We start from the raw sequence: 27,985 nt of genomic DNA, 5'->3' as shown, positions 1-27,985 counted from the left end.
TAAAAAAACCAGCAAACAAATATGGCTGAAGATTGGTAAAAAATTTAATAAATCTGAAGAATGCTTCATTAATAGAAAAATATAAAAAGTACTCAAGAGTTTATGTAAATTTGGTAGATTTTGTAACTGTTCATAAATTGAATATTATATCATCGTGTATAATGTTACTAAAATGGGAATATAGAAATGTAAATAATGCCCCATCGTATTTGGAGACCAAACTTAAAATATTCTTTGAAAAAAATGTATAACTTTACAACGAGATAACTTTATATATAAAATAAGATTAATGTTTAGGGCATAATATGAAATAACTTTTAGAAATGACATATGTTGTTAATACATGAAAATGAATAGAAACTCTCTAATTAGGACCCAAGCATTCAAGGGTACAATACAATATCACAAAAGTTTGAGATTGATTGCTAATTGGCAAATTGACATTTCTGATTGATATCTATGAGTGCTTTTAAGAAAATAATATTGAAACATTGACCTTCATTGGCCACTGTAATTTTTGTGATTGATAAAAAACCTTTGTGTAAGAGGGCCTAGACATTACCAATAAAACACTTGACCATTTATAAGAAATTTTGCTAATGTTGCCATGTCATTTTGTCATTTCTGATCACGGCCACATACTATTAAAATACAATTTGGGCGATTTCAAGTTCAGTGTTGCCCTCTTGGTGTTGGGTGTTAGGTCAATTTTTACACGAGTATAACACCAAACATAAAATGAAGATGGTCCTGAAAAGTCACTCACTACTTGTTGAGATGTCAATAATGTGATCTGGATCAGTTTTACAAACTCTGAATAAGTTTTGGAGCTAGGGGAAGCAATCCAAATTTCAACACCAACACCAAGGCCAACACCGTGCTTGAAATCATACAATCACGGCCACATACTAGTAAAATACAATGGGTGATTTCAAGTTCAGTGTTGACCTCTTGGTGTTGGGTGTTAGGTCAATTTTTACACGATTATAACACCAAACATAAAATGAAGATGGTCTCAAAAAGTCACTCACTACTTGTTGAGATGTCAATAATGTGATCTGGATCAGTTTTACAAACTCTGAATAAGTTTTGGAGCTAGGGGAAGCAATCCAAATTTCAACACCAACGCCAACACCCTACTTGAAATTATACAATGAAAAGACTTGGGCCCTGTCACATTAAGGTTTAGAGATTGATTGTACGGCTGATTTTACGACTGATTAATGCAATCAATTGTAGAAATCAGCCAATGTTGAATCATTGTGACATAGCATTATGCAAATAGCGAATAGGCATGAGTGCGATAATGCGAGATTTGGCATGAGGTGAAAGAAAGATGCTCTATTCAATGAGGCATTAACCAAGTTGAATAGAGCATATCTATATCACCGAATGCAAAATCTCGCAACATTGCACGAATAGGAATATTCGCTATTTGTGTTGTATAACACCTTGGAATCTAGCGAAAATATGAAAAAAACAAAGAGTTTTTCCCTGTAGTGATCTATGAAAAGGGAGCAAAAATATTGAGAGCGAAAAGCAAAATACCACAAGTGCACATGATCTTGGGCAGCGTTGCACATTTAGCCAGCAGGCTATATGCATATTGCATCTTCATTTTTGCTGAGCGCAATGAATTAAATCGTATTGTGACGTTACCTCCTAAAGCCGTGCAACGGTACATTTTGGATGGTATGTCTTGTGTGCAACGGTACGAATGTTTGACATTCAATCTCCCATTTGCTCGCGTACAACAAGCTAAGTAGGCGTTGTACAATTACAGATACTGATTTTACGAAGGATCAATGCAATCAATCGTAGAAATCAGCCAATGTTGAATCACTGTAACATGACATTTACAAATACTGATTTACGACTGATCAATGCAATCAGTCGTATATGTCAGCCCCATGATCAATCGGTAAGCTTTATGTAACAAACCCCTGATGTAAATAAAGAAGAAATCAAATTAACAAATTAAATCTTTCTCTCTTATCCCGAGTTTGATGTTCACTCATATGAACATGGATATGAAAAACTTCACACTCATACTTTCTGGTCCTTATTCACACAAGATGTTTCAATTGCACCACGGTACAAAACCATGGTTTATGCAGGGTAGTGTACATAATTTCGCTTATTTCATCGCGAACACCAAGGGGAGTCTAATTACAAAGTGCACTTTTGAGCAAATGTGCACTTTTAGCAAAGTGCACAATTGAAGTGCCATAATACATGAAATCTGCATAAACCATAGATTTTGTAACATTGCAAATGTACAATTAAAATACGGGCCACTGTGTCTGTAACTGCTTTTGCAAGGAACTATTTATTAAAGTCACTTGGAAGTGGAAAGAAGAATAAAGTGTATTTCTTGAACTATTTTCATGAACGTGCATTTGAAAGGACTAGCAATGAAAAGACGAGTGAGATTTCAAAAATTATTTTAGTCTGAAAGGGTACATCAATTATGAGAAGCTGGTAAAGCACATTTGCATTTTACAAACGGCAGTTTTGCAGTAATCAATGTTTTTAGTCGTGGTATTTTCAAATTTCTTCATCAAATGCGGTTTTCTTGGTGTGCCACGATTACTTGAATGAGATTTAATACCCTTTACTTTGTTTTGACCATATTCTGTTTAGACAATATTGGAATTATTCAGACCAAGTGGACGTAGAACAAGTGGCTATGAGCTAATCAATCTATTACCAGTGAGGGGAAGCATTGTACATTGTACCAGAATAAAAATGTAATTAAAAAAAATCAATTAACACCAGGCTGGTGTTCCTAAAGTAGTACGAAATCATGCACTACTTTAATCTCTAAATTTTATCTCAAATTCTTGTCATCACATTGTTTTCATTAAAATGCAATTACACTTTGTCCAATAACAGCAAATATAAAAAATAAATGAAATAGAATTCACATTCTGAATGTGAAGCAGCGATGTATTACAGATTACATGAAAAATACACCAAAAGAATAAAAACCACAACAGTTTACCTACATGTATAACATAGCACTCAAACATTGATAATGCTGGAAAATGTGAAACACACGCATAGAGATTTCCATTTACAATTTGTACATGTTTTCACCATACATACAGTATCTTCATACCATTTAAGCCCGATAATTTCAATTTTGTGCATTAGTTTTCATAACGAAAAGATGACAGAAGTAAAGAAATAAGCACAGTAACGCAGATACACTTTGTGCTAAAAGTATAATATATTTAAAGCCATTTAAACCCCTATTTCAACATCAAACATTTTTAGGCAATGAGATTGAATAAAAAAATATGTAATTAAAAACGAACATATATCTAATAACTAAGAACTTGTTTAAAAGAATGTTTTTCACATTCTTGACTATGTAAAAATACAATCTGAGACTTCAAAACTGTGTAAGTTTTTTAGTATGTAAACTATTAACTGACCTGAATGTCAAGAAAGCTATTATAATTAGACTTAAAGACTCACTTAAGTCATGCTTATGTACCAACGGGACAGGGTACAGAAGGCATTTGAAAAGGAATTAAGAATGATGTTAAGTCATGCTTATTAAGCGCCAACGCATACACAGGGTATTTCACAAGCAGTTATAAATGACCAAAACTCCTGTTTAAGCGCCAATGCATACAAAGTGGTTTTTCATAAAGAGTCAAGTGTGATTTAAATTCTAAAATTTTAAGTTGCGTGTGATAATATAATGCATAAAGTTGCACTTAACTCTTTGTGAAAATACCCCCTGAAGATCTCACTGGCCCGTCCACATCATACATGCAATACATGTCACCGATGTGGGCAGACATCTATATGCTGAAAACCTTTCTCTGCATTCACATGAACATTTATACTTTCTTATCTTTATAATTAGTCAAATATTGTTCCACAGCCCTTTAAACTGGTGCCCATCTTACAAAGAGTTGCGATTGATCCGATCAATCGCAACTATGGAAAGCCAGCAAAGTCAACATATAAAGTGCATGTTTGTTCAAAAAAATGTCTAGATATGTATGTATATCCATAAATTCATTGATTTCTTGACAATTTAGTGTGTTCTTCTTTGTATACAAAGGACATTTTACAAATGTCCTGTATAAAAAATTATGACACTGATGGATTTCCGTAGAGTGACGATTGATTGGATCAATCATAACTCTTTGTAAGACGGGGCCTGATGATACATACATGGACAGTGTACAGCTGACTTTGAATCAAATTTGAACCGGGGTTTACATGTAGGAGTAGAATCCGAAACACAATAGGCCGTATTCTGAAGTCACGTTTAAATTAAACCATGGTTTGAAGTTGTGGTTTAGCTATGGATAGCCAATTGGAGCACAAATCCCTTACAGTATACATTCAATTTATTGACTCATATGACACCCAAATTGTTCATAATTGTCTGGAAATGATAACTTAAGTTTTTTTCTTCATTATAAAAGCAAAAGGAAACAAAATAGTAAACATAACAAATATACAATATTAACATAATTTTTGAACTTTTCGCTCCCCATAATTTTAGCACAGAGTTAGACCATGGTCTAAGTTAAACCTGACTTCAGAATACGGGCCATACAGACTAAGTATGTGAAGTGGCTCTTCTGAGTAGGAGTAGCAACATGGTGGGTCTGTCACATCACAAAAAAGTGCCCAAGAGATATCCAGTTTTCTTAATATAGAGATCAGAGAGTTAAAGTTCTGAAACTATTGACTGACTACTGACTGTGAATGAAATTAATACCCAGTAGTCAGGTATTCCACTATGCATGTTTTAAAAATGCGATGAAAATAGTAACCAAGCAATAATACTTTAGAGTGAAAAAATCAAAATGCTATATAAAGTCATTTAAATACTTCATAAAAATTGTAAATACATCATAAGGGGCGTTGTGGCTTTAGTGGATAAGTCTCCAGATTTTGAAAGATAAAATCCATTCCAAAAATAAACAAACTTCTGTATCATCAAAAAACTTTGAATGAATTCGGTTTCATTTTCAATATGAAATAAAACTTTTACATGCATATTATGCAGGCCATAGTTGCTTTTGAATTACAGATTAATGTAAGTTAACATATAATTATTAAGAGTTCAATGACCTACTTATTTCAGGTTATTAGATTTCAGTCAAATAGCAGTCATAAAATTATCATATCAATTCATGCCTGGGAGCAGGTTTCACAAAACACCTTGTGATTTCAACTTATAAATTTGATCTCGGTAAATCAGATGCAGTGATTTCAGTAGCTTATAACTTCTGTCCCTCAAAGTCAACCTCCTTCATGAAATCTTCCCCTAATGATTCAAATTGGTTGTAAGAAAGCAATAATTCTGTAGTTTTACAAGGCCAATAGTAATAAAAAATAAGTACTAGGGCAGCTAAATACAAAGGCCCTTATCCTGAAACATTGGTTTTATTCAGATTCTGGAATAAAAATGTGGTTTCACTATGGATAACCAATTGTGACAGAAATCCCAAACAGTACATATATGACACAAATCCTGGCAAGCTTCATTGAAAAGCTTCCAACACAACTGCTTATAAAGGTAGAAGGTGACTGAAGATAATAATACAGCTGTTATAGTACATCATTGAAAAAGGGTTCCTCTCTGTAATTGCTTTGAGATGATGCATACCTCTAAAAACTGCCAATGCCAGACATATCTACTGAAATTGACTGGATTGTTTTCTAGGCAGAAGCCAAGCAGCAAGGGATATTCTCAAATCATCAAGAAGAAATTTTTTCTTGAGGTACAAGCACTATTTCCTATCATCAATAGTTTTCAGATACGTTGAACTGCATCCACTAGTGGCACTCTTCTCCGTTGCCTCATGACCTGTTGCTTTTGCTGTCAGTATCATCAAGAAGCCAATCTTTGTTCAGTCTTTCTCCGGATACAAGCACTACCTCCTATCATCATAAGTCTCTAGATACTCTACATCCGCATAGATCTGCATCCATCAGTAGCGCTCTTCTCCGCTGCCCGATGATCTGTCGCTATCGCTGTTGGGATAACAAGCCATTCTTTTACAAGGTACAATTATTATTTTCTATCATCAATAGTCTTTAGGTACTCTACGGCCGCATTGAACTGCATCCACCAGTATCGCTCTTCTCCGCTGCCTGATGATCCGTCGCTATCGCTGTAGGGGTCGCTTTCTAGGTAGAAGCTGGTGACATACTGGATGGTAGAGAGTAAACTAGGGGGGTTGGCTTTGATCAGAACAAACATGAGGACTGGGACAAAGTCATCGGCACCTGGAGGTGCTGCACCGTCCGCCATGCTGAGCAGGTTCATGATGATCGTACAGCATCTCAGAACACATTGCACCTTGTCCTTGGGAGTCTGGGGGAGAAGAATAAAAAAAGGAGTAAAACTTCTAGTTATGGGGGAAAAAAAGCTCGAGAGGTCTGTCAGAGAAGTTTGATGAGTTTCAAGCATAACTTTATTCAGCACCATGTTTAGATTGTGTGGTATCAAATAACACTTCAGATAACTTAATAATCCAAAGTTTTGATTCTTTAGGGTAACAGCTGGCCAAGCTAGATGTTGGGATTCAAAGTTTACTTATAAGCATGACAATTACAACTTTACAAATGATTTGTTTTGACCACACCCACAACAACATGACAAAACTTCTTCACTGCACCTTAAAGAGTAAGGCCCATTTTCTGATTGTAGTTCAACTTTCTAAGCCACTGTCATAATCAATTCCAAAAGCAAAGCATGTAAAAAATTGACAAACTGCAAAATGATAAGCAAACAAAATGGAAACTAGGCCATCTGTTCATGAGATGAAATGGACAGTCAGACCAAGCAAGTACTGTACCAAGTCACATTTGGATTAAACACATATTAGATCAGACTGAGGGTAGACCAACAGGGATGAGCCAATGTGGTTTTAGACCACCTGAGAAGTATTTCAACTTCTTGTAGACCATGTTAATATAAACAAAAGCACTTACCTTATAAGCATTGATGTTCAATATCTCTGCCTGCGCAGCCGGCCAGGGCGACTCTCTCCTGTACTTCTCCGGGATCTGCAGGGCCTTGTGGGATCCCGACACCACTCTTCCGAGCCTCTGGATGTGTTGATTGAAGAGCTGATCTCGGAGGATATCGCCGTCTCCGTTGGGGTAGAGGGCGAGCTTATAGATCCGGCTCATGATGGCTCTCTCGGTGGCTACCTCAGCATCTTGTTTCTGGGTCTCACTGGCAGCTGGATGGATAAATGATATAAAGTAGCATATTTTATCATTTTTTTCAGCAGGTTTCATTCTTCCAATTGGCAACATCAATGAGATAATAACAAGGAAAAGATGAACTTTTGTTCTCAACACAGAAAAAATCAGAAGAATTACCTCGAAATTTTTGGCTGCTAACTGCAGCCTTCCTCAGCAATAATAACACTTTGATCATTATTTCACCTGGTTCATTCTTCAAATTGGCAACATCAATGAGATAATGACACTGATCCTTATTTCAGCAGGTTTTCCTTTTCAAATTGGCAACATCAATGCAATGGGTGAATAACAATCTGATCCCTAATTCAGCAGATGTTATTTCTTAATTTGTCAACATTAACAGGTAAATAATAATTTGATCATTATTTCAGCAGGCTTTATTCTTCTCATTGGCAACATCAATGTTTTGTTATTTCATTCAAGTTTTGCTCTCTCTAAGGCTACCTCCGAATTCTCTTTCTGTGACTCACTGGCAGGCGGGAGGATAAAAGAAATGAATTCACATGAATCATGGCAATCCATTCCTTATTTACAGCAGGTTTTATTGTACAAATTGGCAACATCAATGGGTTAATAAAAATTTGACCCATATTTCACCAGGTTTATTTTTTGAATTGGCAACTTCAATAGAGTACCGGAGGGATGATGTGACAAAAAAATCCTTTGGAATTTCATGATTTCTAATGCCATATTTCGATAGAGCATGATGAAATACCTTTATATCTAAAATTTGGTGGGAATCGATCCATGGCAGCCCGAGATATGACCTCATGAATACATTAATAGCCCCATTGAATTCAATGTATTTTTGCCTAATTCATATCATTAAGAACCAGGCCAATATGAAATATGCATAAACAATGGCTTCTAACCACAGATGCAAAAGCACCTTTGTGAATTCAGGCCATTGTTTACTTATCATTTTGTCCCCAAGAGAGGGGGTAAATTGCCAATTTGTCTACATCCAACTCGTCCACTCACCGCACGGTCTACTTACATTAGTCTTATGTCATTCCGTTCATCAACATTTCGTCTCACAACCATTTGGTCCAATCATCACTTTATCTAATCACCATTTCATCTCATAAACAGTTGGTCTAATATCCATTTCATTTTCATTCATCTTGCACCATTAACACTTAGTCCAATTCGACCAAATGGTATATAGACAAAAAGGCTATTGGACCAACTGGATTTTAGAGGAAATGGTGAGTGGACGGATTGGCAATTGGACCATATGAATAGTGGATGAACTGATGGTAGACCAAATGATAGTAGATGAGTTGGCAATTGGATGAATTGGCATTAGACGAATTGGAAATAAACCAGACAGGGTATCCATACCTTGCCATATTGGATCTTGTTGAATCCAGCCATTCAGTGTAGAAAGATAATACTTAACCAGGTGGGTCTGTGGAGATACAACATAAAGAGAAATACAAGTTCTAGTAGAATGTTTCAAACTAGCCAAGCATAAAAGTCCTCTTTTTCTATATGCCTTAATATGCATGTAATAATAATAATAATACTAATAATACATCTTTAAAATGCCATCATGTTAAGCGTGGCCCACTTGGAGAACAGTTTTCAGAACTGAAGTGGCTACCCTGGGAAAATATGCTATTATTATTTTTATACTTATTATTATTATATAAGAAACAAATTGTTCCATTATTCTTCATCTCTATACCTCCTTGTCTTTTCTTTTTCAAGTATTTACTTACTCTCTTCCTCTTTTTATACAATTATGTTCCTATTCAATCACACCGTTTCAAAGTCTTTCTTAGTTATTTTACAAAGAAATAATCGACATTTCTCTGAAAAGAAATGGTGCAAAATTAGGCAACCATTAAAAAAATATATAATATTTTCTGATCCTCCATGGTTCTTAACCAATTGGCTGCCAATTTTTTGTTCGTTTGTAAAAAAAAATGCCAGAAATCAAATGTGCGGTCTATACATAGCCATGGTTTATTGCCCAAAATATACTGTATTTGCTTCTTATTTTTATTTTATTCTTTTTTTTTAAACAACCTTTTATTTGGGCTGGATTCCCTTTAACAAACCTTTTCATCTGCAGCTGTAAGAGCCTTGAAGTCTGTAATGAACTTGATGATAGTCTGTTCCTGTCTCTCTAAGAAGAACCTTACACACACCATCGTAAAGAACTTATTCACCACCTCCTTGTCCCTGTAACAGATCACAATTGGATTTAAATTTTGTTGGTTAATATTTCTAGATAAAAAAAAAGGGATCCATTTTATAATGCTTTAAAATAGGCCCGAGTAATGTCTAACGATGTCTAAAAACACAGAATTCAAAGAAGACATTATTGGACAGATTTAGCACCCCATTTTTGGCTAAAAGTCAAAAGAATCAAATAATATGTAGCTTTTGGGGTTCTCAGTTTTTAAATAATTGCATTTCAATGTTAAATTCTGATTGGTAAAACAATGCCCTACGATTGCTAATAATACAGATGCGGGGGCTCAAAATTTGAGGGAAAAAAATGAAATGGGGACAGTTATTTTGGCCCTAAAATACCAGATATGGTCAATTTTGAAAAGTAAACATGTTATATTTTTATTTTAAAAAATATCTTGCAAGTTGCTCAGCAGTACACAATAGCATCATATCGTAGATTTGATATTACAGTACTCATATTTACTTTTATGATGCACAAAACAAAAACATGATTGTAAAATAGCCTGTAGACCTTGGCCCTGTCTTACAAAGAGTTGCGATTGATCTGATCAACCTCAACTTTGGAAAGCCAGCAACGCCAACATCTAAAATGCTTGTTTATTAGAAAAAAATATCTAGATATGATTTGGTGTGTTTGCTTTTGTTTACAAAGGACATTGTGCAAATTTCCTGTAGAAAAAATTATGACACCGATGGATTTCCATAGAGTTACGATTGATCCAATCAATCACAACTGTATGGAAATCCATCCATACCAAAAAAAAATTCTACAGGAAATTTGCTCAATCTCCTTAGTACACAAAGAGAATCACACTGAATCTTCAAAAGAATGATGAGTGTATGAATATACATCATATCTAGAAAATATTTTGAAAAAAATTGCATCTTATATGTTGACATTGCTGGCCGTCCATAGTTGTGATTGATCAGATCAATTGCAGCTCTTTGAATGACAGGGCCCAGGTGACAAAGTACGGGAGTAGCCGTGTGGTCTTACCTCTGAATTCTTTCAAGTTGTCTCTCAAGATGAGCCTTGGAGAGAGCTAAGCCTTTCCGAGACCTCACCAGGTATGCTATATATGGTGACCTGGCCTCGTATTCCTCACGCAGTACTGCTAGTAACTTACGACATCTTTAAAAGAAGAAAAAGGAAAAACATAATTTCACATTAAAATGGTGTGGTATGGTACTCCAGGCTGGCAGTGATGTGACTTGAACATAGAGAGTCAAATGTGATAAGCTGAACACTGGAAATTTCTATCAATGGCATCACATCCAGCACTCTCTACATTGCGAGCATCATTCACTTGAGAGTATTCCCTATTCTATTGTGGTGATACAGTACCTCTATCCAATTTCTTGAGGATTCTTGAGACAAAACGTTCTTCCATATTTCTATATCTATTCAAATAACTTTTTAAATACGTTCATATAACTTTTTTAATACATGATAATAACCCTCGTTTTAGTAAAATAACTTGATGTAAATATATTACATGTATGCATACAAAATTAACTCATTTTTAATGTTTTAAAATGTGTTGAAAGAAATTAATAAGGGTATAAAGATCAGTCAGTCAGTCAGTCAGTCAGTCAGTCAGTCAGTCAGTCAGTCAGTCAGTCAGTCAGTCAGTCAGTCAGTCAGTCAGTCAGTCAGTCAGTCAGTCAGTCAGTCAGTCAGTCAGTCAGTCAGTCAGTCAGTCAGTCAGTCAGTCAGTCAGTCAGTCAGTCAGTCAGTCAGTCAGTCAGTCAATCAATCAATCAATCAATCAATCAATCAATCAATCAATCAGGCTTTGTCGGGTTTACCAAACAGGTTTTGGGTGACCAAGACACCTATACTCTGTATCACTCTATATATCAAAAGAAGTATGATTACTCACCCTTCATTATCAAAGTTGCCCACACATCGGAGCGTTTCTCTGAGCTGAGCAATCAGAGCTTTATCCTGGAGATTCATTGCTTCGGCAAGCTGGACCTTCAGAAAAGCCACTAATTCGTTCTCGGGGTAACGGGACATCTCCTTCCCATCTCCCATGTCCCCCATGACCCCGCCCCTCGTCCTGCAATGCACGCTGGGATTGGACAGGGAGGAGAAGGTGTGGAGGTCGGCCGAGCGGAGCACGATCCGCAGCTTTCGCTTGGCGTCGTTGAATGCGTAGGTGGATTCCAAGTTCTCAGAGTCGGCAGAGCTACTGGGTTCGGTGCTGTTGGAGTCGGGTTTGTCGCCATGGCTACCGGAGTCGTCTTCAGTGGAAGAGTCTGCATTTGTCCCATCTGGAAATCAAAGAAATAAATAAAGATCAGAGGAGAGCATATTTATTATTATTTTTTTTTTCCTTTTTCTTAATTCTTAATTTAATTTTATTTCATTTTTTTAAAATTAAATTTAAATAAATTTCAGTAATTAATTGATTTAAGAAATAATAAATAACAATAATTGGATTTATACAGTGCTTTTTCCAGAGGATACAAAACACTGATTTATTATTTTTTATGGGGGAGGTTAGGGGGAGGAATGACCTCAACAGTAGTCGTACAGTATATCATAAATATATTTGGGTTCAAATTTGTGTATACACCTATAAACAATCAATGCAACCTTTTAAGAAATTCTTTTATCAACAGGCAACCAATGCAGCTGTTTCAACAAAGTAGTTGCCAAACCTTTCTGCACTTTCAATACGATCATGGCAGTGCAATTTTGAATGCACTGCATCCTTTCAATATCTGTACTATCAACATTGATCAGTAACAAGTTTGCATGGTTATTTTCCCATAGTATTTGTTTCAATTTCAAAGTGCAGCAGTTACATGTATGTCTGACATATCAGCTTACCAGTAATGCTATCCTCGGTGGCCTCTAAATGGTCAGTGGAACGACCTTTACCAAGGTCACGGTACTTATTAAGAATATCCTCACTGCTTGTCTCCGGTACTGATCCATCCTTCAAGCTTTGTTCTGTTTAATGATAGAAAGAGACAATGACAGATCTTTGATGATTATGTCGGAAAGTGGAATTTTCATTTAGGTTACTCGAGAAGAATGTGCCTAATTTGCATATTATTTTTGTACAGGTGTTTGGAATTCTCTTGATCGGCCGGATCACTAGATAGGGTTAGGATGATCGATGTATGTACGCTCGAAAAATACAATTCTAGTTATTTTCTAATCCTTGTTATGTATTTTAAAGGATTTTAAGGATTTGTTTTCTCGTAATGAGTGAAAACAATATATATACTTGTATCTTTTTCAGATTGGCTGTTTCAAAGTTTAACAAATCCTTAGCGGAATGATATTTTTTGGGGTGGTTCCGTGACTCCACTGCTTGTTGGCATTTTACGTTAGGTAGATTATTGCACGTCCTGGTTCTGGTGCAGGTCGGACTGCAATCGAAGCAGGCCTGGGAAAGATCTGATCTGGTCCGACTCATTTGATCCTCCTCGAGTCTTGAGATTTCGAATAATGGTAGAAGCTGCTACTCCTTTGTGGTATCCTGGGTGATGTAGGTGGTGTGTAACCACCAGTAGCCTCTGACTTTGGGGTTGTTGTTTTGTTACTCCTTTCATTTTGTTGGTTTTGGCAAACCTCAATAAAGTCAAAGAAGCTCAGATCTGGTGTCCCGTAGCATCTGTAAAGTTTGCTCCGTTACGGTCTTAATTGGCTAACTCAACCCACCCCCCGACAATTAAAAATAACCATCTCCAGTTGTAGCAAACAATGATTAAATGAGAAAGTCTTTAAAATCATGGCAACTGTCACAATATCATGGTAGATCTAGACCTGGGGCCCGTAACACAAAGCTTAGCAATGATCGTAGAAACACTTTTTTACGATTGATTCCATTGACTACAATACACAATCGTGAAAATCAAGCGTACGATTAATTATGGGACCCTGGATTAATTTCTGTGAAAATCATGAAATCCAAGCTGAAAAAGAAACCACACATGAGATCACCAACACAGATAAGCACATGCGGGACAGTCTATAATGATTACTTGGAAAAAAAAAATCTGAAATCTGTGTGGAATACCATGCTTGTTTTGTCTATTACTCAGAAATTACACATTCTCTATCAGCATCATTTGGCACATATTTTTATTATTCATACATATAAATACTTTTGTGTTCATTTCATTGGATTCCTTTCAACTCATTTTGAGATCATTCCAACAACTGGCATTTAATTTAATGCAAAACACTGACATCCTTGTGTGCATGTATGATGGAATGCAGGAATTGCCAGTAGAAACCAAACTTCTTTGTAAACAAAATCTAATAATAATAATAGTAATAGTCAGTTCTTGTATAGCCCATAACACATTATGAATAACGTCTCTATGCATTTCCAAAGGACTTGGATATTATTACCCCGGCTGTAGCTCAAGCAGCCTTTCCAGCACTCGGCATTTCAAGGAATAAATTCCTGCCAGGTACCCATTAACCTCACCTGGGTTGAGTGCAGCACAATGTGGATAAATTTCTTGCTGAAGGCTGGGATTTGAACCCACGACCCTCTGTTTCAAAGTCCGGAGACTAATCCACTGGGCCACAGCGCTCCACAACTGACCACAATAACCAGTTGACTATACTGTAAAGTCCTATACATGTACATGTAGTATCTGTAAAGGACCATTTGGTTCCAGTGTTCAATGGGTTATAAAGACCAAAATGAACGATATTGTATCTTTCGCTTACCAGCATCAAAGAGGTCTGGTACAAGAGCAGGGTTTGGAATGATTTGTAGATTATCTGATGAGCCTCTAGCTTCTTTGGCGGTCAGTTGCGTGGTCTGTGATGACCAGGCCGTGTCTTCTCTGCTATTGCCGGACTTGTCCTTTTGTGATTTAGCACGGGCTGGAAAAAGGAAAAAAATTAAATAACTATTGAAACATCAAGACCAATGACAGCAAGACCTAAAATATAAATTGCCCTAATTTATAAGGGTCAGATGATTTTGCAAATTTATCTCTTTTTTCCAACCAATTTAAAATTAATATTTTCTTTGCTGGTAACATTCTTTTTTTCCCTTTTTTTTTAATACAAAATCATCTATTTTTCTTACAAGTAATACAAATTGGGACAAATTTATCTCTTTTCAAGCAATTCAAAATCAATATTTTTTTGCTGCCAACATTTTCAATATAAGATTTTTATGTATAATTGCCAGAAAAACAACTATTTTTCTCACAAATAATACAAATTAGAGCATATCTATCTCTTTTCAAGCAAATTAAAGTCAATGTTTTCTTTGCTGCAAATAATTTCAAAAGGGTTTTATTTCTAAAGTCTAGAAAAGCAGCGATTTTCCTTACCATAAAACAAATATGGACAGATCTATCTCTAACCAAGCAATTTAAAACTAGTACTTACTCTGCTGCCAACATTTTCAAAAGGTTTTTATTTCTAAAGGCTAGAAAACCCACCATTTTTCTTTTAATAATTAATGAATACAAATTTATTATAAATAAGGACAATATGCAGACCTGATCCTATGGACCTGTTGATTTGCTTGATTTTCTTCTTGAACCACGATCTGCCTTTATCTGGACTGTCAGGACCTCCCTCCTGAAATCAAATTGTAAATGTAGGTGTAAGGGAGAGCAGCAAACATGTAGCAGTAAAGAGTTTATACTGATGATATTATTTATATTACAGAGTTGTAATAATACATTGAAAAAAAAAAAAATCGCTGAAGGCCATTTGAGATTTTTTTCCCCGCTTGAATACATACACACATGTTAGCATTTATGATAGCATTTATATAGTGGTTTCCATATCAACATGACCACAGTGCTTTACAATATAATATAACAAATAACAGATCTGTGGCCCGTTGCAGAAAGAGTTGCAATCAATCGCAACTCTAGAAACCATGCGCAACTTGATTTTCAACCAATCAACAACGCGCATTTGGGACGTGCGATTGATATTTTGACTTGCGTTTAAAAACAAACTCTTTCTGCAACGGACCCCTGCTCTCAAAGCGCTTACTCTACTTTATTACATGTACTGTATCTGATAATGTCATTGATCTAAGATTTTTTTTTATCCCAAAGAAAACACTTATGTGGTAACATACATTTAGGGAGAATATAGGAAACTTGATATTTAACCAATCAGAATGGCACGTTTGGGACTTACATTCAATATTCTGAGTTGAGTTTGAACAAAACTCTTTCTGCAACAAATGTGTGTCTCCTTGAGTGCAATTTCCAATCATGACTAGTATTTCCATTAATATTTATCAACTACATTGTCATTCTTGGTGTGCTTACCATCTCATAGCTGTCACTACTGATAGACCTGTCAAACGAGGGCGTGCTCCCAAGCTTTGAATCGCTGTCTTCCGAGCTTCCTACGATCGCGCCAGTGCTTGAGCTGGGCGACGAAAGGAAGTTGGTGCTCCCCTGATTGTCCATGATAGGCCATTCACCACTGGACATCTGATTGGCTTCCACAGGTTTGAAGCTATCAGATGACACCATCAGGAGTGACATGCTTCCGCTGCTGGCTGTACTGATGGAACTGTCCGCTCGGTTGGAGAAGTGATCACTGTTGGAGGCGGATTCCCCAGAGGTAACTCCGCTGTCTGACCCTCCTACGGAGTTCCTGACGGGGAAGGAGGTCGACTGCGCTTGGGAAGGCGGTCCAAAGGGAGAGGGGTGTGACCCTGAGGATGGCAGAGTGTCAAAGCTGGCTAAGGGGTTGGCATAGCCTGACAGGTAGTGGGAGTCCCTCTGGGTATTTTGAGGCATACCCTGTTCAGAGAAGCCATGATTTATGATGGTGAACTGACTGTTAGGGTTGACATTGAAGAGATTGTCCTGATTGGCAGTAGCAGGCTGGAATGCTTTATTATGCATCTCGTAGATTGGATTAAATGAACCTAGATTGTCACTATACCTTGCTCCACCGCCACCGACAGGCATCCCTTGAGCAGGTTGAGGCGATGGTCTAACCTTGGGCTTGGCCCCTTGCGGCAGGTTGGTTCTCTTCACCGTTGGGACGTTCCCATTCATGGACATGGTAAAGGGGCTGGTAGACGGTGAAGGGGTGCTGAGAGGGTCAAAGTCCTGGAGGACACTGTCCACATCCAGAGCAGACAAGGACTTTGTGCTCTTGGTCAGGTCTGGGCCATGTCCATTCCTCTGGACAGGATATCCGGCAGTGTGGATGGCATCATAAGACCCTCCTATATTGGCCGTTGGGAGTGTTTTAGGTGGTCGGGCAGGGATGGTCGGTGGCTTGTCCGACCGGTCATACATGGCAGGATCTCTAGGACGCTGTGGATGACCTGAGGTGATGTCATCGGATGGAAACAGATTAGCCAGCTTAGAACTAGTTGACTCCAGTGATAGGTTTGCCTGTATGACATGATGAAAACCACTTAACTTTTAATAAGTCAAGAATATAAACATCCTGCAGTTCACGTAAAATAAACAACAAATAAGGACTCAATACAGATTTAACAACTTGAATAATGGTAAAGTTTAGATAAGAGTCAATTGCTACTAATAGTAGCAGTAGTAATTCCTGGGGCAACGTCCTCTGATTATAGAAAATCTGTATTGCATTTACAAATTAGCTATATAATTTCATTAGCTCTTCAACTGTATCTAGATTGCTATATTAATTAACTACTAAATTCTTTAATAGGCAAAAGGTTTATATGTAAGAATGTTTGACTACGAAATTCATACTTGAAATTAGGATTAGCATTGGAATACAATAATAATAATTTACAGTATTCGTACAGCGCTACTCACAAACATGTCTCTATAAAGTGCTTAAGAAAAATACAATTAGAGAAGGAATTTCAGCAAAAAAATTTAAGTAATACATGTATAGTTCACAGTAGACTGTAGACAGTTGAGGGGCTATGATGCTAAGGGAAAAGGCTATTAAAAAAAAAAAAAAGGTTTTTAACATGGATTTGAATTCGTCTGTTGAATCAGCTTGTTTGAATGACAATCATTCAAATTCAAATTCATATTCAAATAAAATAATAGCCAGAAGGTAAAGAATAAGCCATGGAGCCATAGGTGGAAAGGAAGCATCTTTCAGTTTATGACTTTACCCCTTTCTTGGCACACTCCTCCACGCTAGGGCTGTCATTACTGGAGCTCCTGCCGACGCTATGGCTTTCTCCTGATGAGCTCCTCCTGGAACCAGCCTCAGTGCCAACCTTAGCCAGGAGCTGCTCTGATTCGTGCTCCGTCATCACACCCGCCAAGTCCAACTGGCCATCTTCCACCTGGAATACAAAGAGGGGTACAGGGCCCCGTAACATAAAGCTTAGCGATTGATCGTGGGGCTGGTTTCTATGATTGATTGCACTGATTATCATGTAGGATCAATTGTAGAAGTCAGCCCCGTGATCAATCGCTAAGTTTGGTTTTTATGGGACCAAGGTGGTGCAATCATACTGAGTGTGAACAAACACATCCGGTGGACCGTTTCATGAAAGTCTTTTCAGTGACTTTCACTGACAGAAGTTATAAGCTACTGCAGACCTTGCATCAGATCGCCTGAGAGCAAATAAGTCGGTGACAATACCTGACAAAAACTTTTCATGAAAATCCCTACATTGTCAAAGGACTGGTCTAGAATCATTCTGAAAGAACCTGTGGATGTTGGCCATATGTAGAGCTTCATTATGATTGTTTTCTTAGCTGGTTTCTCCAGAAGCAACTGTTAATATCATCTCCTGAAAATTTGTTTTGGTCTTACTCTATATTACTCACCTGATGATGTTATCTCTGATGAGCTCTGTTCTTTTTTAAAGCATATCAATGCTCCAGGTGTTTAATTACAAAATAAGCAAAGGAATGTTCCAAGTTACCATCAAACACAATCTACATTTTTGTATGCTGAAGCCGATCTTCAATCTCTACCCTATGACAGGAATTTCCCGAAATATTCTTGAAAGCATCGTCTGCCTCACCTCTTGAAGTCGATCTTCAACTTGCTCCGAGTCGCTCTGCAGGACGTCAACGCTCCAGGTCTCGCTGCCCGTCTCCTGGGGATCATTGAGAGGTGGATGGACGTCCAGGAAGGAAGCTGTGGCTCCCTGAAGGTTGGCCTCCTCCTCGGCTATCTCCTGGAGATGATCATTGGGGAGAGGTTCCGAGGTGTCGCTGCCGATCACGTCCGTGCTCCACGTCTCGCTGAAAGTTTCTGTGGAATGGGCGAGTTTGAATCAGTAGGGATTGAGTAAACCGGGGTTAAAGTTAATACAACTTTGCTTATAAGAAGGAGTGTAACCTTTAAAGTTGGTTAAGTGTGCTACCATCTGAACGGGACTGCTATGTTAGGGAAGTTAAAACATAGAAGAATATATACCATCTTGTTTCAAAGATGAGTACTAGAGTAGCACGAGATGGAATGAATGGGAGACATGATGCAATCACTTCCAGACCACGACCCTGTTTCATAATGGACCTACAGGAATGGAAACCTTGTTGTTACGGTACGTTCCATGGTAACAGGCTTGATCCCCATAGCGATAGATGTAACAAACTAAAACCAATTTTCCCTCCCTTTTCCTTTCCTCCTTTCTCCCTGACCCCCCTCCCCTTCCCCCTCCACCATCGCAATCATATTTCACCTGGCACCATATTCTTGACATCTTGGAGGTTGGTGCCGATGTCAAACTTCCCAAACTGGTCTGTGATGTTTGTATTGTTTGGGAGCTGGGTCGAGTCAATGATTTCAGGTCTGTTGTGTTCCGTAGTGCTGCTGGCCATGCTGATGGCCGACCTTGGGGTGTTCCGTCCACTCAGATTGCTGACATTCTCCCCCTCTAGATCCATGGAGTAGACTGAATTGGATGCACCTGATGAACAAAATCAAAAGTGAAGGTAAATGCCAGTTGTGGTGAACAATTTCAAGTAAATTGATTTTCAGTTCTTTGATTTAATTTCTCAAAGTAAGCACGACTGGATGAATGAGTTCAAACACATTTTGGAAGGGTGTTTGGACTGTTTCAAAGGTTTTATTGTAGGGCAATCAATAAAATAGAGGACAAAATGATATGTATAATTATTTTGTTGAATTAACAATGATGTGGAAACTTTTTCCTTACATGAAATCCCCTCATTGCTGACCAAAAGTAAAATTGTGTGTAAGCAAAAAATAGATATACTCTCAACTAATCATTTAGGGATCATTTTTATGGGTGTTGTTAGCACTGGCAAGAATATGGTATTATCCGACAGTTTGAATAGATAACAGTCGGACCCCTGTTTCTTAGCCAATCAAAAATGAAGGTAAGCTGTCAGATTTTCAGACTACAAGGCCCATATTCTAAAGTAGGGTGTAACTTAGACCATGATCTACATGTAACTCTTAAATTATGGGGAACCAAAAATGTCAAAATTTTCAGTTTTCTATGTTTACCATGCTCTTTCCAAATTCTTCACTGGTGAAGACAACTCCATTATTCATCCTACTCAGACATTGAAGTACAAACTGAGAGTCAAGTGGGCTGATATACTGAAGCTCTATTTTTACAGAGATTAATAAATCACAATTGGTTATCCATAATTAAAACCACAACTTTAGACCAGAGTTGAAAATAAAAACCAGACCTCGGAATATAGGCCTGTATGATTATGAAATACTCCCCAGGACCCGATTTGCCATCTCACAATACCTATAGACATGGCCTCCATCATGTTATCGCTGTTCCCCGACGCATCGGCTGAGAATCTCAGATGCTTCTCGGGCATCTCGCTGATGGACGCCAGGTTACCACCGCTCCGGATCTGAGAGGCGTCGATGGAATTCGTCTTCTTTGCCTTCTGGGGTAGCGAACTAAGAACCTGCACAGGAAAGCCACATGAAGATTATTTTTAAAGGGACTATGGGAGGTGTATCACAATGCTGATTTTGTTGGCTTATGTCGGCTTTTGCTACAAAAAGCATTCAAATTAAAAGGACGCGGGCAACAAATCATTTGTTATCACAATTTTTTTTAACTGCCTAAATCTGTTGGACAAGCTTGAACCTGGCAGTGAATAGGTATTTCCTGGGGATCCTTTCCTTCATTTCTGGGGCTCTTATGACCATTTTTGGGGCATAATCGCCCCAAGCCGCGGTGTAATTTTTCCCTGAAAGGCAGCCAAGGATTCATCACAACAGGTACATGTATGATATAATCAAACGTAGCAGCGTTGAACAGTGCAAATAAAAATACTGCTCTTTTTGGCATTCACAGGTTAGTATCTCTTCATTTTGTACAGGGAACTTTGGTCTCTTTTTCTACCATTCTATAAGGAAAACTCTTTACCTTATCATAACGCCCACTATATAGATCATTACCTTCGGAAGAAAGATAAATCATAGTCTTATTTACTTACCTGTACATGGGATTGAAAGTGAAAGTGCGCGTAAAAATGTACAAGTGGTTATTAAAGTAATTCCAGCAACAGGAGCCAATGAATTATGTATATTTATAAAAATGCTATCCTCATTAATTATATTAAAGGGGAAATTTACCCTGACAATACAAAATTGGTTTTAATAAAAGCATAAAAATATTGGTGAAGGTTTGAAAAAAAATCCATCAAATATTCAGAGTTATGACTTTCAGATTTCAAGTGTTTTTGAACGAGCAGGTCCTCCATACAGTATATGGTGTGATATAAATTCAACAGTATGGCATTTTCACACAATTTTGAAAGTGTTTCTGTTAGTGCATTGGATATGCAGTATCATCAGACATACATGTACCATTATATACACCCTTCTATAAAGCAAAATACCTTGTTCATCACTTTTGTTCCATTAAATAAATGGAATTCATATACATGTATGGTGGAGCTAGCATAATGATGCCACAAATTAAAAACTAAAAAAAAAATCATAACTCTCTTATTCTTTGATTTCATTCAAACCTTCACCAATAAATTGATCTCATAATTCTGTACTAATCAAAACCAAGTTATTCGATAAAAAGGGCGAAATTTTCCTTTAAAGCTATTCACCTGTATAAGTAGTTGCAGCAAACAATTATTTATCAAGTCTTTTATCACGGTGTATTGTCACCATATCATCATAAATCAAGATCTGGTTACTATGCATGAAACTGACTCTGCAAAATATGAAATCTAATCTTGGACATGATCACACTAAAGATCACCAACACAGATAAGCACATATGGGACACTATATTTATTGCTTGGAAAAAGAATGGCATCTGGATAGAATGCTATGTTTATTTTGTCCATTTGTCAGCAATTGCACTTTTTCTACCAGACCCCTTTTGTATATATGTTTAATTATACATGCAGATGTTTGATTATGTTTAATTGGATTCTATTTTTAAAAGCTTGCTTTGCTTTCACGTAGGTCCCATCATATTTCTTTGACTTAAATTAAGCTTTTACCTTAAAGAAGAATGAAACCCTTGAAACCAGCTGAATCCATATCAAAGAGAAAAATCAAAGAAACATATTGTTGAAAGTTTGAGGAAGATTGAATGAATAATAAAAAAGTTATGAGCATTTGAATATTGAGATCACTAATGCCATGTACATGTAGATCCTCCCATTGGCAATGCGACCAAGATCTGTGATGTCACGCACGTACAACTCCCTCATTACTTTAGTATTTATTTCACTTATATTTTCACTTTTATAGAGTCTATCACAAGGTGAGGTGTTCTGTTTATGAGAGGACAAGTACAGAGGTTTCACAACATTATATCATTGATGAATCGTTTGTCATATGATTAGAATGAGCAAAAAGAGATGTTTTGGGGTATATTTTCAGTGTCCAAAAGGGGAGAGTTGTTCATCTGTGACATCATAGATCTTGGTCGCATTGCCAATGGGAGGATCTCCATAGCATTAGTGATCTCGACATTCAAATGCTCATAACTCTTCTATTGCTAGTCCTGTTTTACTCAAACTTTTGTTGATCTTATTCTTTGATTTTTCTGCTTTCACAAAAGCTAACTTGATCCAAGAGTTTCATTCTCCTTTATTTTCGACTGATTGTATCAATATACTACAGTTTGTTATTGTATACTTCAGTTGTTTATAATTTAATAGTTTTGCATTATTGTTGCTACTTTTTATGTGAATCAGATGTTAATGTAGAAATATGAAAATAAATGAAATGAAATATTTGAACTTACATGTATTCTTAGATGTACATGTAATACCACAATTGGTATAAAATTTAGTTTAGGAGGAAGCCTACCAATGATATTAAAAAAAAAAATGATCAGAACAAACCTTTGTCTCGGACATCATCCCTGGACACTCATTGACCTGATTACTCAGACCAATGACCAATACATCCTCTGGCTGAGTGACCACTACACATTCAGCTTGACCCATGATCTCCAGACTCTCATCGTCTTGACCACCACCACCAGGCGGACTGACCGCACTTGTCTTGCCCATCCTCTTGGCGACACTACTCGACACTGGACAGAAAAGAATTTTAAACAAATTCAAGATTCTAGTCATTATGAAATATAATAATTTTGTTGTCAAATGGCATGTGCATGTAACTGTTTAATTGTGTATACATGTATGATGCAACATTCCCGAGCACTAGAAAGCAAGTGTATTACTATTAGGGCATATTAAAAAAAAACTGTACATCAAATTGAATGATCTTAGTATTAAATTTGAAACTCTTGCTGCAAATTTGTTATAAGTTTTATGAAATGGGCCCCAGATTCTGGTACTAGTTCTACATCAGGTCCTGCTGTGAACAACATAAACCAATCATGATGTGATGATGATGACGATGATGTTGACGATGATGACGACGGATGATGATGATGATAAAGATGACAATTATGATAATTATGATGACAATGTTTATAAAAATAATAAAATACAGTTCAATTCAAGAAGTGCTAACATTTTTACATTTAGGCCTACATGTACATTACTATTCACACTGACGGACGCATTATAAATTTCTTGGCTGCGTGACGCTGCTTGTTTTACCACAGCTTATCTCATAAATCCCTTTGTGAATTTGGCTCATAGTCTGCGAAGAGTATCAAACTGAACTGTATACTTAAAGGTCAAGTCCACCCCAGAAAATTTTGATTTGAATCGATAGAGAAAAATCAAACAAACATAACGCTGCAAATTTCATCGAAATCGGATGTAAAGTAAGAAAGTTATGACATTTTCAAGTTTCGCTTATTTCTCACAAAACAGTTGAATGCACAACTCAGCGATATGCAAATGAGAGAGTCGATAATGTCCATCACTCACTATTTCTTTTGTTTTTTATTGTTTGAATGATACAATATTTCAATTTTTACAGATTTGACAATAAGGACCAACTTAACTTAACCATAAACTGTTAAAATAATGGTAATTCCACATGTTCAGGGAGAAATAAAACTTTGTTTCACTTGACAAGGAGGAGAAAATCAGAATATTTCATATTTCATATAATAACATACAAAAGAAATAGTGAGTGGGTGACGTCATCAGTCTGCCAATTTGCATATTGACCAGGATGTGCATATAACTGTTTTGTGAAATTAAGCGAAACTTTTAAATGTCATAACTTTCTTATTTTACATCCGATTTTGATGAAATTTTCAGTGTTTCGCTTGTTGGATTTTTCTCCTTTTTTTCAAATCAACTTTTTGTTGGGGTGGACTTGTCCTTTAATCATTATGAAACTGATCTATTAAAGGGAAATGAAACCTTTGGAAAATGTGGACTTGTGTGGATACAGAAAAATCAAAGAATAAGAACAAAGAAAATTTGAGAAAAACAGACATATGATAGAGTTATGAGCATTCGAATATTGCGATCACTAATGCTATGGAGATCCTCCCATTGGCAATGCGACAAATATTGTGATGTCACATGTGAACAACTTTCCCTTTGGTGGACTATAAAATACCCCCAAAATATCTCTTTTTGCTCTTTCTTATGGTGATACAAACTCTTTAATCCATAATGTATTCTTTGAAAATCTGTATTACATGCCCTCCTATAGAAAAAACACATGATCTACTGATAGATGTGATACAAGAGGCAATTTAACTGAAATATATACAAAAAGTACAGGGAGAGTTGTTCACAAGTGACATAACACATCTTTGTTGCATTGCAAAGAGGAGGATCTCCATGTAGCATTAGTGATCTCAATATTCAAATGCTCTTAACTTTCTCATTATTTGTCTGATTTCTTTCAAACTTTCGTTGATCTGTTTCTTTGATTTGTCTGTTTTCACACAAGCTATCTTGTTCCAAAGGTTATATTTTCCTTTAAAGCCAACATGTAAAGAATATATTCTGACACTTGAAAATACGATACCTCTTTACATGTAGCCATGAACATGATGAGGCTCATTCAGACAAGGCGCACTTAAGTTATTATATAGCTTTAATAGCAACGTTGGATGTACGAAACTAAACCTGCGAACCACTTATGTTCCTTTACGATTTGTGCTATAAACCAAAATTGTGCAAAACATGCAGTAGAGAGTTGGATCAATAAACTCATGGCATCATTCAAAATGGCACGATAATAATAAAATCATTATGACATCATGTGAAATAAGTCATGACTATTATAGAATCATTATGACGATGCATATAATTTCAGTTAGTTTTACCCGTGAGGGTACAGACAGCAAACAATGGAAACTTAATAGACCTTGTTTTGCATCATTAAATGACAATGGGAGTTCTTATCAACGTCCCAAAAACCTTAAAACAACATATTTATGAACAACATCCTATAAATATCCTCCAAATAATAAGTCACCTTTATTATCATACATTACGTTCCTTTTATTGGCAATATGTCAAGATTAAAGGATCTGGATGAACATTCTCCCTCATTTTTTCTTTTGACTTGCAAATACTTGCAAAGGTGAATTTCAGTTCCGATGTCATGAATTCGGAAAAGCCATACTAAATTTAGCCAGACATGGCCTGAAGCCAAGCAATGCATGTAGATGTTTAGTAATCAATTCTATACAGAAATCATTTATTACCAAGAGCCTTAAAGTCCTATATTTTAAGTACATGTAGAGGGAGGCTATAACTGTCATTTTTGCAAACCCTGTATTTTTTTTGCATGGATTTTAAAAATTAATGAAAATCTGAACTAGTTTAGATCTCATGCATTTTACTATTCATATTAGATTCAGAATATTCACAATATTACATTTTAAACATTAAAATTTAATTCGAACTACATGTACATGTATGGAAAAGACTAAAAGTGCAGGATTTCTAAATTTTCTTGCTTGAATTTATTAGCTTCTAATGTTACAATATTGTCCCCGTTGATGATGGCAGCCATATTTGTTTAAAACTTCAAAATGGCAGCAATAACGATGGGACGATACCAGATGATAAATTCTGGCATAATTCGCTTTTACATGGTAATCGCTTTAAATTTCTGTGCTTTCAGTATCTATTATTCTACAACCCCTTTCATACTCACCTATTGAAGCAAGATTCCCCTTGAAGCTACCGCTCAGGTTAGGGGATGACGACCCTGGGGGAATACCCGGCTTTATGGGAGAGGTGATCTGGCTACCTTGAGGACCAGTGGTGGTGGTGGTAGGGGTGGACCTCTGCCCCCCTGAAGGAGCATGAGGGGTGGTGGCTGGCAAGCTGGCAAGGTGACCTTCTAGCTCTTTGAAGAGTGTTTGGTCTGGGTTAGCCGAGAGCACATTTCTTACATAGGAAATCTAAAAGTAGAGGCAAGAAAGAGATTTTAGCTGGCATGGTATGGCAGAACAATACAATTATTTTGAAAATGTATTTTCAGAATCTAGTTTCATTTCAATATATTCTTGTTTCATTTAACCTCTAATCTATTTCAATTCCATTTCATTTACTCTCATTTTATTCTATTTTACTCTTTCATTCCATTTCTCCCCCCTTTCATCCTCATTTCATTTTGCTATTAGACATACTTCTATTAAAAGAAAAAAAAATCAGAAAATAAAGGGTAAACAAGGTTTTAGTTGAAGGAATATTGGTCCCACACGTGTATATCATTCTGATTAATAATAATGCATTGCCATTATTTGGTTTCATTTCAATTTCCATTTTAATACTCTCATTTCTCACTGTTATTTCATTAAATTTAAAGTTATTTCAATCTGTTTCATTTCACTCAATGACACATAACAGGGAATATTCCCAATTTTTCTGGAATCGCATCAAGATGTACTCCACATTTTTTTTTATTAAAGACTGAGCAAGTCTTTTGAGAAGCAGATTTCTAATACAAAACTTTGTAGTTGAGTGCTTTTCTCTCATGACCAAAGAGCACTTTTCTATTATGACCAAAAATGCTATTCAAATTTGGTATTAAAAAGCAAAATTATTCCCTGCGTAATACAAGACATTACCTTGTCATCATCAAACAAGAGGTTTTACAGTAAACATGGCAATTCTTTACTACGGATTAACTTATAATGTCTTTCATTGTTGACGTCATGTTATGTTTACAAATCAAATTTCGTATTTCCGAACACCATGCCATTTCTCTTAAAGGATTAATGTTTACATCTTGCAAAAGCCAAAAATCAATTTCCCATTTTATATCAATTCATTTACTTTTGCTTCAAATATATAATACGGACATATTCCTAATTGTTGGCTGCCACACCCGAGCTAATATCAATGAGATGTAAAAAAAGACAGGTTTAAAGAACCAAAGTATAAATATTACAATGTGAAAGGGGCCAAGACTGAGAGCTGTTTTTTATTGCACTGCTCATAGGTACCCAACCCCCTTTTCCTCTCCCTAAACTCTGAATAGAGGAGCAGCTGAGAGCCATTTTGAGGTTTCCTTCCTGGCTGTGTCAAGAAGAGTTGTTTCATTTTCAAGGTGAATGTCGAAAAATCCCCTATCTGAGGTTTATGTCATCAGACATACAGAGTCATTTACAGCAAGAATGGCTGGCCTAGATGAGAAGAAAAGGTCAGGAGAGGGAGAGGAAGAGAGAGGGGGAGAGATAGAGAAGAGAGTGAGTGCCAGTAGCCTTTTGAGAAGGCCTCACGACTAGGCAATGTTTATTGCCAGGTAGTTGCTGAGACGAGACTAGTGGCCGTCGAAGAGAGTTGGCGAGACATGAGTGAACGTACATGTACCATCAAGCGACTTCAGTCGAGAGGGTTTCTGAATTCTAGCTTTCACTGCTTGACATGAATTATTCAAGAGCATGCCGCGATGCGCCAATCTGCACCATCCATGCTGATCACGTCATGGTACCGGTACGCTCGCTTCGGTGGTACGGGGATCATCGATGCGAACGATACATTCATTGATTGGCCATTACCTCTCAGTTAGCGATTCAATTGCGAGTCGGAAACAAAAAAAAGTCAGGTTCATAAAAGCTCTGTGGCTGAGCTTGCATTCACCAAGCCTTTTGCGATCAGTCTTTTTTTGGGTTCCATGACATTTGCTCTCGCTCTGCACATTAAGCCAAACATAAAACCTAACCTCCAAAACTAAATAAATCCTAATCCTTACATTGTTCCGATCCAAAAACACCAT

General features: G+C 36.8%; 1 protein-coding gene across 1 annotated transcript; it reads right to left on the bottom strand.

The window, feature by feature from the left end:
* Positions 1 to 33: 33 nt before the first annotated feature.
* On the bottom strand, positions 34 to 27,985 carry LOC129277822 (GTPase-activating protein and VPS9 domain-containing protein 1-like). Its single transcript, XM_064110006.1, has 17 exons — positions 27,962 to 27,985; positions 25,916 to 26,165; positions 22,708 to 22,901; positions 20,121 to 20,289; positions 19,074 to 19,301; positions 18,411 to 18,643; positions 17,544 to 17,720; positions 15,742 to 16,830; positions 14,950 to 15,031; positions 14,162 to 14,320; positions 12,299 to 12,421; positions 11,343 to 11,736; positions 10,457 to 10,591; positions 9,321 to 9,444; positions 8,599 to 8,665; positions 6,976 to 7,229; positions 34 to 6,355 (listed from the first exon to the last, which is right to left on the bottom strand). The coding sequence occupies exons 1-17, from the start codon at positions 27,983 to 27,985 to the stop codon at positions 6,053 to 6,055; spliced, it is 4,005 nt and encodes a 1,334-aa protein (XP_063966076.1). The 3' UTR covers positions 34 to 6,052.

The sequence above is a fragment of the Lytechinus pictus genome, chromosome 15 (assembly GCF_037042905.1).
Source record: "Lytechinus pictus isolate F3 Inbred chromosome 15, Lp3.0, whole genome shotgun sequence".
NCBI lineage: Eukaryota > Metazoa > Echinodermata > Echinoidea > Temnopleuroida > Toxopneustidae > Lytechinus > Lytechinus pictus.
Note: the sequence above shows the minus strand (reverse complement) of the source record. Positions and strands in the feature narration are given on the sequence as shown.

What these genes read in the sequence shown, in the direction of transcription:
- LOC129277822 (XM_064110006.1), bottom strand. Translation starts at nt 27,985, where the DNA reads ATGGTGTTTTTGGATCGGAACAAT. An exon ending in CACCGAGGATAGCATTACTG is followed by an intron (nt 11,737 to 12,298) that starts GTAAGCTGATAT and finishes TTTGATTTCCAG; the next exon opens with ATGGGACAAATGCAGACTCT. An exon ending in ACAAGATCCAATATGGCAAG is followed by an intron (nt 7,230 to 8,598) that starts GTATGGATACCC and finishes TTATCCATCCAG; the next exon opens with CTGCCAGTGAGACCCAGAAA.